The sequence below is a fragment of the Macaca fascicularis genome, chromosome 1 (genome assembly GCF_037993035.2).
Source record: "Macaca fascicularis isolate 582-1 chromosome 1, T2T-MFA8v1.1".
Classification (NCBI taxonomy): domain Eukaryota; kingdom Metazoa; phylum Chordata; class Mammalia; order Primates; family Cercopithecidae; genus Macaca; species Macaca fascicularis.
The window spans coordinates 37,549,476-37,565,097 of NC_088375.1; the positions used below are offsets into that span (position 1 = coordinate 37,549,476).

General features: G+C 36.5%; 1 protein-coding gene across 8 annotated transcripts in view; it reads left to right on the top strand.

Moving 5' to 3' along the window:
• Positions 1-15,622, top strand: part of CEP350 (centrosomal protein 350) — a 161,434-nt gene that overhangs the window by 102,778 nt on the left and 43,034 nt on the right. For all 8 annotated transcript variants that reach the window (XM_005540126.5, XM_074027214.1, XM_005540125.4 and 5 more), the window contains 2 exons: positions 5,627-5,773; positions 8,512-8,669. In XM_005540126.5, the coding sequence (XP_005540183.3) occupies positions 5,627-5,773; positions 8,512-8,669 (305 nt within the window). The remainder of the gene's footprint in view (positions 1-5,626; positions 5,774-8,511; positions 8,670-15,622) is intronic.

Below are 15,622 nucleotides of genomic sequence, written 5' to 3' on the forward strand. Positions count from 1 at the left end.
CCCAGAGTACTGGGATTACAGGTGTGAGCTACTGTGCCTGGCCACTTCTGCCTCATTCTTTTTCTCTTTTACTTCAGGGACTTCAATTAGACATAGGTTAGACCTTTTGACCATTTGCCACATCCCTTTCCTCTGTCTTGTTTGTATTTTATTCCTTAAAACAAACAAATTAAAAACTAAAAACACTGTGCTTCAGTTTGGAAAGTTTTTATTGACCTGTCTTTGAGTTCATTAGTATGTCTTCTACTTTGCCCAATGTACTGCTAAGTCTCTCCAGTGAGTTCTTAATTTGATCTGTTTTAGTGTTTTAGTTCTATAATACCCAATTTTATTCTTTTTAAAATAGATTTTAAGTCTGTTAAAATTTTCTACCCTTTAATCTACTTGGTTTTTGTTTTTGTTTTGGTTTTTGTTTTTGTTTTTGAGACGGAGTTTCACTCTTCCTGCCCAGGCTAGAGTGCAATGGTGCGATCTTGGCTCACTGCAAACCCTGCCTCAGCCTCCTGAGTAGCTGGGATTACAGGCGTGTGCCACCACACCCAGCTAATTTTTTTGTATTTTTAGTAGAGATGGGGTTTCACCATGTTGGCCAGGCTGGTCTCAAACCCCTGATCTCAGGTGATCCACCCGCCTTGGCTTCCCAAAGTGCCGGGATTACAGGCATGAGCCACTGTGCCCGGCCTACTTTTCTATCTTTTTCTACATATTATCCATAGTTATTTTAATTTTCTGTACTGTTATTTCTTCCCTGTCTGCTTATATGTAGCCATCTGTGCCTCTATTATTACTATTGTCTGTTTTCTTTTTTTTTAACTATCGTATGGCTCCTTTACTTTGCATGCCTAGTAATTTTTTTGTTGAGTACTAGACAGCAGTATATAAATAACTGCAAAGGCTCCAGCTGATGGTCTCTTCCCCCAGAGAGGATTTATCCTTTCTTTTGCTATTTTATTAGAGTTTTCTTTTGCTATTTTATTAGAGTTATCAACTGTTCATCTTAATTCATTCAAAGATTGTGCTGGGTTAGGGTTGGGTTGTAGAGTTGGTAAGCCTCAGTCTACGTCTGGTTTGCATTGTCCCTGGGTTGGGGCTCTCCAGGGCTTCACTGGAAACCCAGATACAATTTTTTACTCAGCACAAGAGACTGGAGATTTCTGCTGTGCTTTCAAGGCTTTTCTGGGTTAACTCCTTAGCCCTCTATGTGCTCCTTCAGAACTTGACAACTGCTTTGAGGAGAATGTGAGTTTAAGATCTCCTGAGTCTCCAGTTTTGTCACTGCGGCTCTGTATAGCTGGTTAGAGTGTTGACTGGTGTAACCACTTTGAGTTGAGAGCAATTGCCACTACCTGGTTCAGTTGAGGACATATATGATATATGACTCAGCAGTTCTGTCTTGGTATATATCCTAAAAAAGCTTTCACATATGTGCAGAGGAAAATGGAAACAACTTAATTTCTTCAATAAAAGAATAGATGAAATAAAACATATTCTTGCAAGAAAGTATAGTACTACAGGAAACTGAATGTATTAGATATCAGCACTGTCTATAGAGATATCTGAAATGATAGTAATTTTCTATATCTGTGTTGAATTTCTTCAATAAAAGAATAGATGAAATAAAACATATTCTTGCAAGAAAGTATAGTACTACAGGAAACTGAATGTATTAGATATCAGCACTGTCTATAGAGATATCTGAAATGATAGTAATTTTCTATATCTGTGTTGTCCAATACTGTAGCTACTAGCCACATGTAGCTAGAAGCTGTCATACTGGAGAGTGTAGCAGTAGATCTTCCTTTACCAAAAACCATAATGTTCTTTTTTATAGAAAAGCAAGATGCAAAGAATATATACAGTATTATACCAGTCATGTAAATTTTTTTAATGTAACCAATTAGTGGTATATGTTCTGTGGAACCACTCATGCATCAAAAGCAAAAAACCACATATAGGAATGATACACTTCTGGGGAAGAGAGGAAGGAGGAAAAGATTGGCATGGAGTTTGGTTTCATCTATGTTTATCTATTTATAGATAACATATTTGAAACAAATGTGCAAACTGTTAAATATGTTTAATGCCAGTGGTAGGGATATGAGTGACTACTTTTTCTTTTTGTAATACTTAAGAATTTTTTAAGTAAATATGCAAAATATACTCTTTGATCCAATTGGTTACCCCTGAAAAGTTGCCTTATAGGGTTGAAAGAACCAAAGTGTAAGAATATATGTGCTAAGATATCTATTGCAACTGTAGCAGAAAGAATTCTTTTGACTGATAGCGAAATGGCTGGCTCTAAGCAATTTGGTACAACCGTATCCAAAAAAGAGAGACCGTATTTTCCTATGTCTTACCAGTTTTACCCTCCCTGAAGTGATATTCATAACACATAAAAATAACCATTTTAATAAAGTGAATAATTCACTTATACCATTCACCATTTTAAAGTAAGCAATTCATTTGTATAACTTTGTGTGTTCTTACAAGAGGAGCAAACCTTGTTTCCCAAGTATTCCTTAGAAATTGTCTTTTTTTTCTTCTAGGCTTGAATTGGGTGAATTTATACATTATTTGGTTCAGAAACTCAGGCCTAAGTTAGTGGAAGTTTCAAAATGTACTTTGTGAAACTCTGGCCTCTAAGACCCTTTCACAGGTCTGGAAGATCAAAACTATTTTCATGATACTCTGATATGAATTTACCCTTTTCACTGTGTTGACATTTGCACTAAATAGGAGAAAACAATGCTGAGTAAAACTGCTGGTGCTTTAGCACAAGTCAGTGGCACCAAACCGTATTGGTAATTGTCTTATTCTTCATGCCACTTACTTGCAGTTAAAGAAAGCAAGTTTCATTTAGAATGTCCTGATTGAGTAGTAAGAATTATTAATCTTATTGTCTTAAACTCTTGAGTACATGTCTTTTTTGTATTCTGTGTGACAGAAACGGGAAATCCATAATCAGACACCTTTGCTTGATACCAGAATATAGTGATTAATTCAAGGAGAAGTATTTGTGCGCTTGTTTGAATTGTGAGCTTTTTTAAAAATTTTTTTTCATGGAATAGCATTTTTACTTGAAAGAATGATTCAAGGCAAACTGCTAATTCAGATTTGGTTATTTGACAAATGTTTTTCTCAAAAACGAAGCAAGTATCCCTGTCACTTCAGAAAAATAACTGACAGCATATATTGCCAAAGATAAAATTCAAGCTTTCACACACAAGTCAGGATTCTGAAAAATTTCCATTGCCCACCCAAAATAATTTTTCTTTTGAGATTAATGGTGATATTCATGAGTATAACTGTTTGATATTGCATAATGAAGTGTGTCAACATTTAGAAAATCCGCATAACTTAGTGAACCAACATTTTCCCAGTGATCAATGCACAATGTTAAAAAAAATCAAGCTAGACAATAAAGAGATATGCAAAACGCTAAAATATCATTCTTTTCACTAAATTATTTTTTGTTTTGGAAAATATAGTTACTTTCTTTAAAATGTATACAACCATTGTATACTCATTAGGGAATGAGAATAAAGAGCAAATAATATATTTGCTCATAATGTATTTAGTATTATAAAAAATGGTTTGATGCTCAGAGTCCCCTGACAGGGTCTCAAGACTTCCAGGGACTCCATAGAGCACACTCTGAGAACTACTACTCCAGAAAAATTTATAAATGTGCCCAAGAAGACAAAATATATAAGGCTGTTTACTTACAGCATTGTTTGTACAATAGTAAAAAATAAACAACAACCTTAAAATCTCACCATATGGGGTGGGCACAGTGGCTTACACCTATAATCTCAGTACTTTGGGAGGCCAAAGCAGACGCATCACTTGAGGCCAGGAGTTTGAGACCACCCTGGGCAACATAGCAAGACCCTGTGTCTACAAAAAAATAAAATAAAAATTAGCTATGCATGGTGGCACGTGCTTGTAGTCCTAGCTACTTGGGAGGCTAAGGTGGGAAGATCACTTGAGCCCACAAGTTTGAGGCTGCATTGAGTTGTGATTGAGCCACTGTACTCCAGCCTGGACAACAGAGCAAGACCTTGTCTCTAAAAAATTTTAAAAATAAAAATAATCCCACCATATGGGTAATAGATAAATATATGGTTCTCCACTCTAATTTTATGCAGCATTAAAAGGCATAAATTGGCATGGCGAAATATCGAAAGTGATATCTAGTAAAGCAAGATTTAAAACATATACATATGATATTTATAAAATATTTTTAAGCATACAAACCAAATAGTGTATCTTTTTGTTTACAGATAAGCACAAATATTTTTAGAATAATTTAAAAAGAATGTGCTGGAAGGATAGATACCAAAGCCATGATAGTTGTTACCTCTGAGGAGTTGGGGCACAAGATTGCAGACTAGTTTTATCCGTAATGTTTTATTTCTTTACAGGATTAAAGACTTGGAGAAAATATAACTGAATATTAACAATTGTTAATTTGATGTTTTGGAAGTGTAGATGTTTACAAAGCACTTTTTTGCATTTTAAGGTAGTTTCAAAAAATCTCAGTGATTAAAATAATTATAACTACAAATTTTAATGTCTTTATTATGCTTTATTAATAAGAAAACATTGATTGATTGATTGATTGATTGATTGAGACAGGGTCTCACTCTGTTTCCCGGGCTGGAGTGCAGTGGCATGATTTTGGCTCACTGCAACCTTGACCTCCTGGGCTCAGGTTGATCCTCCCACCTCAGCCTCCCAAGTAGCTGGGACCACAGGTGAGTGCCACCATGCCTGGCTAATTTTTGTATCTTTTGTAAAGGCGGGGTTTCACCATGTTGCCCAGGCTAGTCAACTCCTGGGCTCAAGTGATCTGCCTGCCTTGGCCTCCCAAAGTGCTAGGATTACAGATGTGAGCCAACATATCTAACCAAAAAAACAGATTTAAAACAAATTTATTTTTAAAAAAGGATTATCTGTTAAATTTTGACAATTATTAGCAGTGAAATGTGTTATCTTCTGCCCACATAGCAATTGAAAACTTAGTATTCTGTGTGGAGAGAGATTGATGCAATGTAGTCTTAAATGTTTCTGGTAGCATTGTAGGCGGGGGCAGTCCTTTTTTGAAAGCAATTTTAAAAACTGTTTTTAAGAACCATAAAATGATTCATTGTCTTTGACGTGTTTATTTTACTTTTAGAAATCTCTCCTAGAGAACTAGTCTGTGGTATGGTCATTAAAGCATTATTTGGGATAGTAAAACATTATAGGGGCCTAAAAGTTTAGCAATAGAATAATAGTTACATTAATTAGTTTACTTGATAAGCAGCTATTAAACTAGTAAGTGTAAACGTTAAGTAGCATTATGGAAAAATGTGAAATGTATGTTTTAAAATGGGATATGAAATTATCAGTCTAATTATAATTTAAATAAAATTAAGGGATCATATGAAATTATTTTAGAATGGTGGGATTGTATGTGATTTATTTCCTCCCTCATTATTTTTTAAACTTTTCAGTATTACTACTTTTGTTATAAAATACTGTATGTATTTGTTTTTAATATATGTGATGATTTTTTTTTTAATATTACTTTGGCCTTGTCTTCTCCCAATCTTGATCCCTGTCTTAACTCTTTAAACCTTAGGCAGAAATAAAACGTCTTCAAGAAGCCAATAAGGCAGCTCGGAAGGAAAGACAGCTGATTCTTAAACAGCAGGAGGAGATAGAAAGGATCCGACAGACCACCATAAAACTACAGGAGAAGTTGAAGTCTGCAGGGGAAAGTAAATTGGTAAACTACATGAAGTTATTATTTGTTTCCTGTCTTAGGTTGATTGCCGGTATCTCACCCTGTCTCATGTTCTAAGATGATAGTCATTCAAACAGTATGATACAATAATGAACTAGGATAAAGTTCTATGGATGGGCCAGTCTTAGTCCATTTTCTGTTGCTATAACTGAATACCTAAGACTGGGTAATTTATAAAGGAGCAAAATTTTTTCTTACAGTTCTGGAAGGTGAGAAGTTCAAGGTCAAGGTGCCATATCTGGTGAGGGCCTTCTTGCTGGTAGGGACTCTCCACAGAGTCCCAAGGGGTGATGCAGGGCATCACATGACATGGGGGCTGAGCGTGCTAACTCAATCCTCTCTTTCTTATTAAGCCACTAAAGTCCAACCCTTATGACATCGTCTATTTCTAATTACCTTTCAAAAGTTCTACCTCTCAAGTACCATAGTCTGATTTCCCACTGTCTTAATGTTACAATGAAAATTAAGATTCAACATGAGTTACAGAGGGGACAAACATTCAAACTGTAGCAATGCCCTAATGTATAGTGAGAGTTTTATTTTTTTCCTATGGAATATTCAAATTTTGAAAGGGCCACATAGTTCTTATACAATATTAGTTTAATTTAGTATATATTTCACTTACAAACTAAATTGGAACAGAGGGCTTTGCTCTTATTTATCAATCCAAATATATTCTTCAGAATTAATGGGGGACACTGTTTTACTATTTACATGATACTCATCTTAGCTATCCAACTTTAATACAATGATACATGATTCAAAGGAGATATTAGACAAAAACAAAATTTGAAACTTTTTTTTTTTTTGTCGAGGGAGGACACGGTTTCACTCCATCACCTGGACTGGAATAAAATGGTGCAATCACAGCTCACAGCAGGCTTGACCTCCCAGGGGTCAAGTAATCCTCTCACCTCAGCCTTTCCAGTAGCTGGGACTATAGGCATGCACCTCCACCCCCAGCGAACTTTTTGTAGAGATGGGGTTTCGCCATGTTGTTCAGGCTGGTCTCCAACTCCTGGGCTCAAGCAATCCATCTGCCTTAGCCTCCTAGAGTGTTGGGATTACAGGTGTGAGCCACCATGTTCAGTGGACCTATTCTAAGGTACTATAAAATGTCAGTGTAGGGCTGGGTGCTGTGACTCACGCCTGTAATCGCAACAGTTTGGGAGGCCTAGGTGGGCAGATCGCTTGAGCTTAGGAGTTTGAGATCAGCCTGGGCAACAGGGCAAAACACCCAGCTCTACAAAAAACACAAAAATTAGCTGGGCATGGTGGCATACACCTATAGTCCCAGCTACTTGCAAGACTGAGGTGGGAGGATTGCTTCAGCCTAGCAGGCCGAGGCTGCAGTAAGCTATGATCACACCACTGCACTCCAACCTAAGTGATAAAGCAAGACCCTGTCTCAAAAAAAAAAAAAAAAAAAAAGTCATTATAGTGTGAGAAAACTCAAACTGTATAGCAGTATAATTTTTAAAATTCCTAATATGCTCTGCTTTGATTTTTAAAGTAAACTTTAAATTTTGAAAAAATCTGAAACTTACAGAAAAATGTCAAACAGTACAAAAAATTCTGTTATCCTGAGTTATCTGAGAGTAAGTTGCCAACAAATTAACAGTGATACATTACTACCGCTTAATCTGCAGACTACCTGAAAGTGGTTGCCCTTCTCATTCCACCTGGGCTCTGACTCCCCAAATTGGGCTATTCCCATCTCCTCATACCTTCTCTTCCTTATCTCTTTGGACTCTGGCTATTGTGCTAGGAAGTTCTCTGTGGTAAGGCCATCCTCACTGTGTTTGGGCTTGCAATTGTGTGTGGGGTCACTTCCATGTGACATTCTTGTTGGCCTTCTTGGGCTCTGATTCTCCTTACCAGCCACCCTCCTGCATTAAATGCCCTCTTCATCCTGCTCAGGTTCTGAGACCCCACTCTTGCCCTCCTGTGTCCCTCAACCCCTACAGAGATGCCTGCCTTGCTCTGTCCCATCCAGTGACTTTAAGACTGAACTGTTCAGGAGGAAGAAAGGGAAGCTCAAGGGCTCTACTTTTTTTTTTTTTTTAAACAAAATAAAAACAGTCATGACTGTCCCTACCCATCTTCCTGAAAAGTTAGGAGAATAAATGACTGTGGGGAAGGCATACTAAGCAATTAAAGTTTTACTTTTTGCTCATCAGAAATAATGTATTGATTAATAGTTTTCAGATGTTTTCTTTACAAACTTTTTTAATTTTTGAAAACCTAGTTTTGCATAAGGAATATTCAAAGGAAAAAACCCTTGCCCTCGTATGATTAAAATAAATGTTACATCTTCCAGTCATTCTTTGTGTCTGTACATGTGTGTTTTATATAGTTATAGATCTAACTTTTTTATTCCTTTTGAGTGGTTCAACTTTGAAATCTCAGAGAGGACATGTAGATACTAGATTACTAATAGCAGAAGCTTTTTTGGATTTCTTACATTTCTTTAAAATTATTACATGTTGTGATAGTCTCTTTTTCTCTCTATATATAAATGATGGTAAAAATATACATAATATGAAATGTACTAGTTTAACCATTTTTAAGTGTGTGATATATTTTGTCCTTTATTATCTTATTTTCAACTCTTTTATAAACATTGTATTGTGGATAAACTTAATTTTGAATTGACAGTATTATGATGACTTCAAGGTCCTATTAAAGTCCAATACAATTTTGCCTCTTTTTGTTTGCAGGACTCTCATAGTGATGAAGATACAAAGGATAATAAGGCAACCAGTCCTGGTCCAACTGACTTGGAGACCCGCAGTCCTTCTCCCATTTCAATCTCCAGCAGTGAAACTAGCAGCATTATGCAGAAACTGAAGAAAATGAGAAGCCGCATGGATGAAAAGTAATTTGTTTTGTATAAATATCTCTTGTTTAGTTACATTGAAAGTAGTACAGCAAATAACATTTGTAATATACTTCATTAGATTGAGATAAATATTTTATGGATTCAGTAGCATTTTAGCAGAATTGTTAGAAGCCAATTAACTGTAGATCTTATTTATAAAACAATTTTAATACGAACAGGTTTCTTATTTTAAAAAACCAAAAAACAAGGCTAGGAGTGGTGACTCACACCTATAATCCCAGCACTTTGAGAAACTGAGGCAGGAGGATCATCTGAGCCCAGGAGTTCAAGACCAACCTGGGCAACATAGTGAGACCCCCATCTCTACAAAAAAACAAAATTAGCTGGGCATGGTACCATGTGCCTGTAGTCTCAGCTATGTGGGAGGCTGAGGTGGGAGGATCCTTTGAGCCTAGGAGGTCAAGGCTGCAGTGAGCTATGATTGTGCCACTGCACTCCAGCCAGGGTGACAGAGCTAGACCCTGTCTCCAAAAAAAAAAAAAAAAAAAAAAAGTATCTGCACGTGTACCCATAACAAAGTTTTCCCCTTTCTTTTACTAAAGAAAAGCATGTCTAATAATTTGGGGAAGCAACTAATGGTATATCCTGACATTTCATCCTGTGGCTCTCTGGCACCTCTCAGGCTTATTCAAATAGATGAAATTTTAACCTGGTGAATAGGTATGAGTTCCTTAGCTAAAAGCAGAAAGGCTGAAAATTTCCAGGAATGTTGATTTGGCAGTCTAACCTTCTTCTAAAATAGTTCTGAGAATTAATGTGTAAAGACTCTGAAAGAAAGCTACTCCAACTTAGATATAGCTCAGGTGTACATCAGTGTTGACCATATAAAATGACATTTATGTGAGACTTTTACTCTTTGGGGTATATATTTAATTAAATACGGTTATAAATTAACTGCTTGTGGACTCTATTCTTGCCTCTGTAACCTCCACCCCATATCTAGCTTCCTCGAAACCCATTAAATATGAAAGAGACTCATTAGAAATTTTTGTTGACCACCCATTTTAAGTTCGCAATTTGAACTACTACAGATTGAATTTAAGTTTTAATTTGATAACCTTTGGCAGTATACCACACATCACCAAATTTAATGATGCTCTATTTATATGTTAAATCAATCTATGATTTAGTTTGTTTTGCAACAGTCAAGCAGTTGTAAGTGAAATCCTTACTTTCTGTAGGTGCAGTTCTATATTGGCACTTCATTGCAAGAAAGGCATTTCATAACTTAAAAACACCTAAATTGATTATGAAAATGTCTTAAATACAGCTTTAAAAAATTAAAAATATAAGAGGTGAAACCAAGTATTGACAAATATATGAATGAATGGTCCTTTTGGATGATTTCCATGGGATAGACTGATAAAGGCTTCTTCAAGTAGGAATTTATTAAAATTTAGATTAAACATGTTTTCTTCCTTTCCTGATAAAAATTTCCAGTAGCCTATATGGGCATACTATATTGTTCCAGCAATCTTTTGAAATAAAAATTAGAATAATCTCTCCGATTTTTATCACTAATTTGACTTTGTATATCTGCCACAAATGTCTTTGAGTGGTAAATGTTGGGGGAACACAGTGTCAGGGTGATTTCTTCATTGATCCCTTGCTCTTCTATTTCAGTAAAATCTTCATTGCCAGTGTCTACGAATGATATCCTAATTTGACCACCTTTGTAGAAAAAAGCTGTTAATTCTAGTCTGCCCTTGAGATCAGTCAGTTTCTGGGCTGCTTATTTCAGATTTGGTTAAAGCTTTAAAAATCCTAAATAACAAGTTTAAGTTTGGATTTATTGACTTTGTTCCAAATTTTGTTAATTATTTTAATATACTCCAAAATATTAATCACCTAGAGTGTTTGTATTATTCCTCTACCTTTCCTTGACAACTATGGCAATTGATTTTTGAGAGATTTGTCAAGGAGAATAGGCATTGAAGCATTCAGTGACTTTTTGATCTGTTTGAGGCAATGAAATTGTGTTTGTGATAGGAATAAAGACAGTAGTGTCAAAGAAATGTTTGAATGATGGTGCTGAAATCTGAGGATGTGGCCGGGCCTGGTGGCTCACGCCTGTAATCCCAGCACTTTGGGAGGCCGAAGCGGGCAGATCACCTGTGGTCAGGAATTCAAGACCAACCATGGCCAACATGGTAAAACCCCGTCTCTACTAAAAATACAAAATTAGCCAGGCGCGGTGACACATGGCTGTAATCCCAGCTACTCTGGAGGCTGAGGCAGGAGAATCACTTGAACCTGGGAGATGGAGGTTGCAGTGAGCTGAGCTCACGCCCCTGTACTCCAGCCTGGGCAACAAGAACAAAACTTAGTCTCAAAAAAAAGAAATCTGAGGATGAACTAAAGTATTTTCCGAAATTGGTGGTGCATAGAAAAGGAAGAGTATTGTTATGCACTATTTTTTGGTCTCTGAAACAAAGTAATGTGAAAACTAGCTTTTAAATACCATTTATATTATCAGAGCACCATAGTTTCATCTCCTTCAATGATGTTGGAATGTCAGCTCAATAAATACAGAGTCAGTTAATTTCATAGTCATTTGCTACAGTAGACACCTAACGACAAAATCATTTGAACCTCTGCTACTTCGTGACCAGGAACTTATTTGTTCCATAGATTTGCAAAGGTAGTCATTCCTATTTTATTGTTATAAATCACCAAAGAGTAGTCGTCCTTCTCAGTAAATTTAGCTAGTTTTTAGGGGGAACCTTTTCATTTTGTGTCATTGCTTATTGGTAACCTTCTGAACTCTGATTTTATGACAGATATTTTTCTGAAGTGATCATATCATTTTTGGCTATAGTGAAAGATTTCCTTTTTTTTTTTTTTACTGAGACAGTAATGCCTTTATTGAATATTAAAAGCCATACGTTATATTCCTAACATATGGCTTTTGACCTCTTCGTTGAGTAGACATTTTATAAATGTCATATAATTTCCATTTATCAGCATATTAAAAGGAAAAAATAATATTCAAAATGCGAAAGACAATAATGAAAACATGTTTGCAAAAGACATACAGTAGATCTAAGCCATGAACTGAATAGCTCTCGGTGTTTTTGGTTATATTGGTAAGTGAAATCTGAGTTTTATTACTGCAAGGGATGTTATTTACAATTTAAGTGGATTGCCTATAAACATGAAACAGATATTCATGGAAAAACATCCCGATTGACTCTTCCTGTTTATAGAACAAACGAAACACTGAAAGAATGGTGTTTTCTTCATCTTTAAGTGTTTCATTACTTAAAATAGGACACTGCATTTTTTCTTTCATTCGTTAACAGTAGCTTCTTCTTCCATATTATTTATTAATTATACACTTACTCTCTCAGCAATTGTTTATTGATTAATGTTTGAGTATGCTAAGTTCTGAGGGGTACCAAGATAAATCAGACTTAAACCCTGGTCTCAAGCTTAGAGTGTAGACGGAAAAAAGAATGAGGGGCAGGTTCATATAGAGAAGTATATCTAGATCAATTGTTAAGGAAGTTCAGAAAAGAGAAATTCTTACTGACAGTGTGATATATGTCAAGGACATTTTCATGGATGAGTGTACTTTTTTTAAGAGTCTCACTATGTTGCCCACAATAGGGTTGAATTCAAACTCCTGGGTATGAGTGATCCTCCCCACTCAGCCTCCTGAGGGAGTTAAATATATTGTTGAATTAGTAAGTACTTTCAAACATTAAAAGAAGGGGCAGAAAGTATATAGCTATTTTCTGGTTTGGTCATTCACTGCAGACCACGGTAACATAGAAAGATGAAACCTTTAGTCACAACATTTTAAATACTCTTTTTACACTTCCCAGTTGGCTTACAAAACTGTTAAAGGAGAAAAATTAATGTATTTGGTTTTAAATGATTGATCAAAAAGTTAAGCAGATAAATATTTTATGACACTTCTCTGTCCAAATGTCTCTGTCCAAATTTATTGTCTGATCAATGTCGAAATCTTCACCATTAATATGAATTTTAAAAATGAAAGATTTTCAAGAGAAGGCTTTTGATATTCCATTAAAGGAGATATTTTAATTAGATTGTTTTAAATAATAATGTTAAATAGCATTGCCTTAAATTGAATAGAATTTTCTTAGATAACATTCTAGTCTACGTATAGTAGCTGAATAAATCCTGATAGTCTGATACTTTGTTTTTATTCTCTGCGGGAATTCCTAGGTCAGGAGTAATGTGCTGTATTCTTTTGTTTACTTAGGTGTATGTAAATTATTAGATAATTTTAGGTAATAGAATAGATTTTGCTATAGAAAATCAGACCTGGAGGCCGAGACGGGCAGATCACGAGGTCAGGAGATTGAGACCATCCTGGCCAACACGGTGAAACCCCGTCTCTACTAAAAATACAAAAAATTAGCTGGGCGTGGTGGCGGCACCTGTAGTCCCAGTTACTCAGGAGGCTGAGGCAGGAGAATGGCGTGAACCCGGGAGGTGGAGCTTGCAGTGAGCTGGGATCTGGCCACTGCACTCCAGCCTGGGCGACAGAGCCAGACTCCGTCTCAAAAAAAAAAAAAAAGAAAATCAGACCTAAGCTACATTTTCTTTTTGGTCAAAACTGTCTGTATCCTCATTTGTCCTCCTGTTTTGTTTTTTTTTTTTTTAATTATTAAAGATGCTAAAATACTCAAAATAATCCGTTTTAAAATGTAAAGCACTAATGTTCCATTTTTAATTATAACAGTAATAGAATTAAAAACCCAGAAGGAATAAAATGATTTAAGGTATTGTTTTTTTGTGAGTTTTGTTTTGGGAAGAGTAAAAAGTAATATTTTAGTTTAGCTAGGTAGTCTCAGTAGTTTGGAGATACATAGCATTGCATAAGGATTCATTAATAAAGCAGCAGTAATTTTCTTCAAGATCAGTACAAATACAGCAGTGATTCTTAACTTTTTGGGGATCTTGAGTTCACTTGTAAATCAGACGAATGCTTTGGAACCTTGCCTCAGAAAAATGCATATACACACATGTATACAATCTTACATGCAATTCCAGGGTGTCCATGGACTCCTTGGTATTCCAGTGGAGTAACTAATGATAATGGAAGCACAGTAACATACTAAACAAATACAGAACTGTAAATGTTTCTTCTGTGAAGGTATTAAGATTTTGTTTGTTTTTGATATCTTTTATAATGAAAGGATTTTTAGACATAGGAGTTCTATTTAAAATTTAGATTATAATTTTATTCAAATTATAGAATGATTTTATAATCTGTTAGAATGCGGCCACAATTATATCAGCTCACTGGGCAACAAAAGTTCTCACCTACATCACATGGTCTAGCAGTCACATGGTCTGACAGTCTTTTGAGGTACAAAATAAGTGGAAATAGTCCAACAGAGAGTCATAAAATGTTAAAATTAGAAGGGCTCTTAGGGAAGCCATAAAACATAGTCCCTTTGTTTTACATGAAGAAATTGAGGTCCACAGAGTTTATGTAACTTTCCCCAGGTCACACACACACAGCAGAATGGCAGAGCTGAAACTAGAACCTTGTTTTCCAGAGTTCAGCTAGCTAAAGTCAAAGTTAAGTTAGCATATCTGCTTTCAACCTCATAGATTTTTTTAAAACCTAAATTGATGACTTAAAGTTATCTTCATTGGAAACTGATCCTTCTAAATAGTATTTTGTTGAAATTAGCAAAGTGCTAGATGGCTAATTACTGGAGTTGAATAGCTGTACAGAGCAAGTTCAGAATGTGAAAGTGTGACTTTAAAAGTGAATTAAGGCCAAGCGCGGTGGCTCACACCTGTAATCCCAGCACTTTGGGAGGCCGAAGTGGGCAGATCATGAGGTCAGGAAATCGAGACCATCCTGGCCAACATGGTGAAACCCCGTCTCTGCCAAAAATATAAAAATTAGCTGGGCGTGGTGGCACGTGCCTGTAATCCCAGCTACTCGGGAGGCTGAGGCAGGAGAATTGCTTGAACCAGGGAGTCAGAGGTTGCAGTGAGCCAAGATCGCACCATTGCACTCCAGCATGGTGACAGAACAAGACTCCATCTCAAAAAAAAAAAAAAAAAAGTGAATTAAGCCAGGCACAGTGGCTCATGCCTGTAATCGCACTACTTTGGGAGGCCAAGGTGGGTGGATCACCTGAGGTCAGGAGTTGAAGACCAGCCTGGTCCACATGGTAAAACCCTGTCTCTACTGAAAATCCAAAAAATTAGCCAGGCGTGGTGGTGCATGCCTGTAATCCCAGCTACTCAAGAGACTGAGGCAGGAGAATCTCTTGAACTCGGGAGACGGAGATTGCAGTGAGCTGAGGTTGCACCATTGCACACCAGTCTGGGCAACACAAGTGAAACTCCATCTCAAAAAAAAAAAAAATTTAAAAAGTGAATTAAGCTGGCCACAGCGGCTCAGGCCTGTAATCCCAGCATTTTGGGAGGCTAAGGCAGGTGGATCACCTGAGGTCAGGAGTTCAAGACCAGCCTGGCCAACATGGTGAAACCCAGTCTCTACTAAAAAAAAAAATACAAAAATTAGCCGGGCATGGTGGCAGGTGCCTTTAATCCCAGCTACTTCAGAGACTGGGGCAGGAGAATTGCTGAACCCGGGAGGTGGAGGTTGCAGTGAACCGAGATGGTGCTGCTGCACTCCAGCCTGGGCAACACAGCAAGACTCCGTCTCAAAAAAAAAAAAGAGCTAATTAAGTACTCATTAATTCCTTAAGTTCAAACATTTAAAAAACTTAATGATTTCCATACTAGACTAAATCTGTTGTATATCTTATTGTCCAGTGTTCCGTTACCATCAGGGGACTTGTTGGGGCAATGCGTTGACATCAATCAAAAGCATTTTGTATTAGTCGGCATTTATGTCTGCATCATTCACAATTTTTGTTTCTTTTCTGTGTAGCATCTTGAAGAATTACTTATTCTATTGTGAAGTA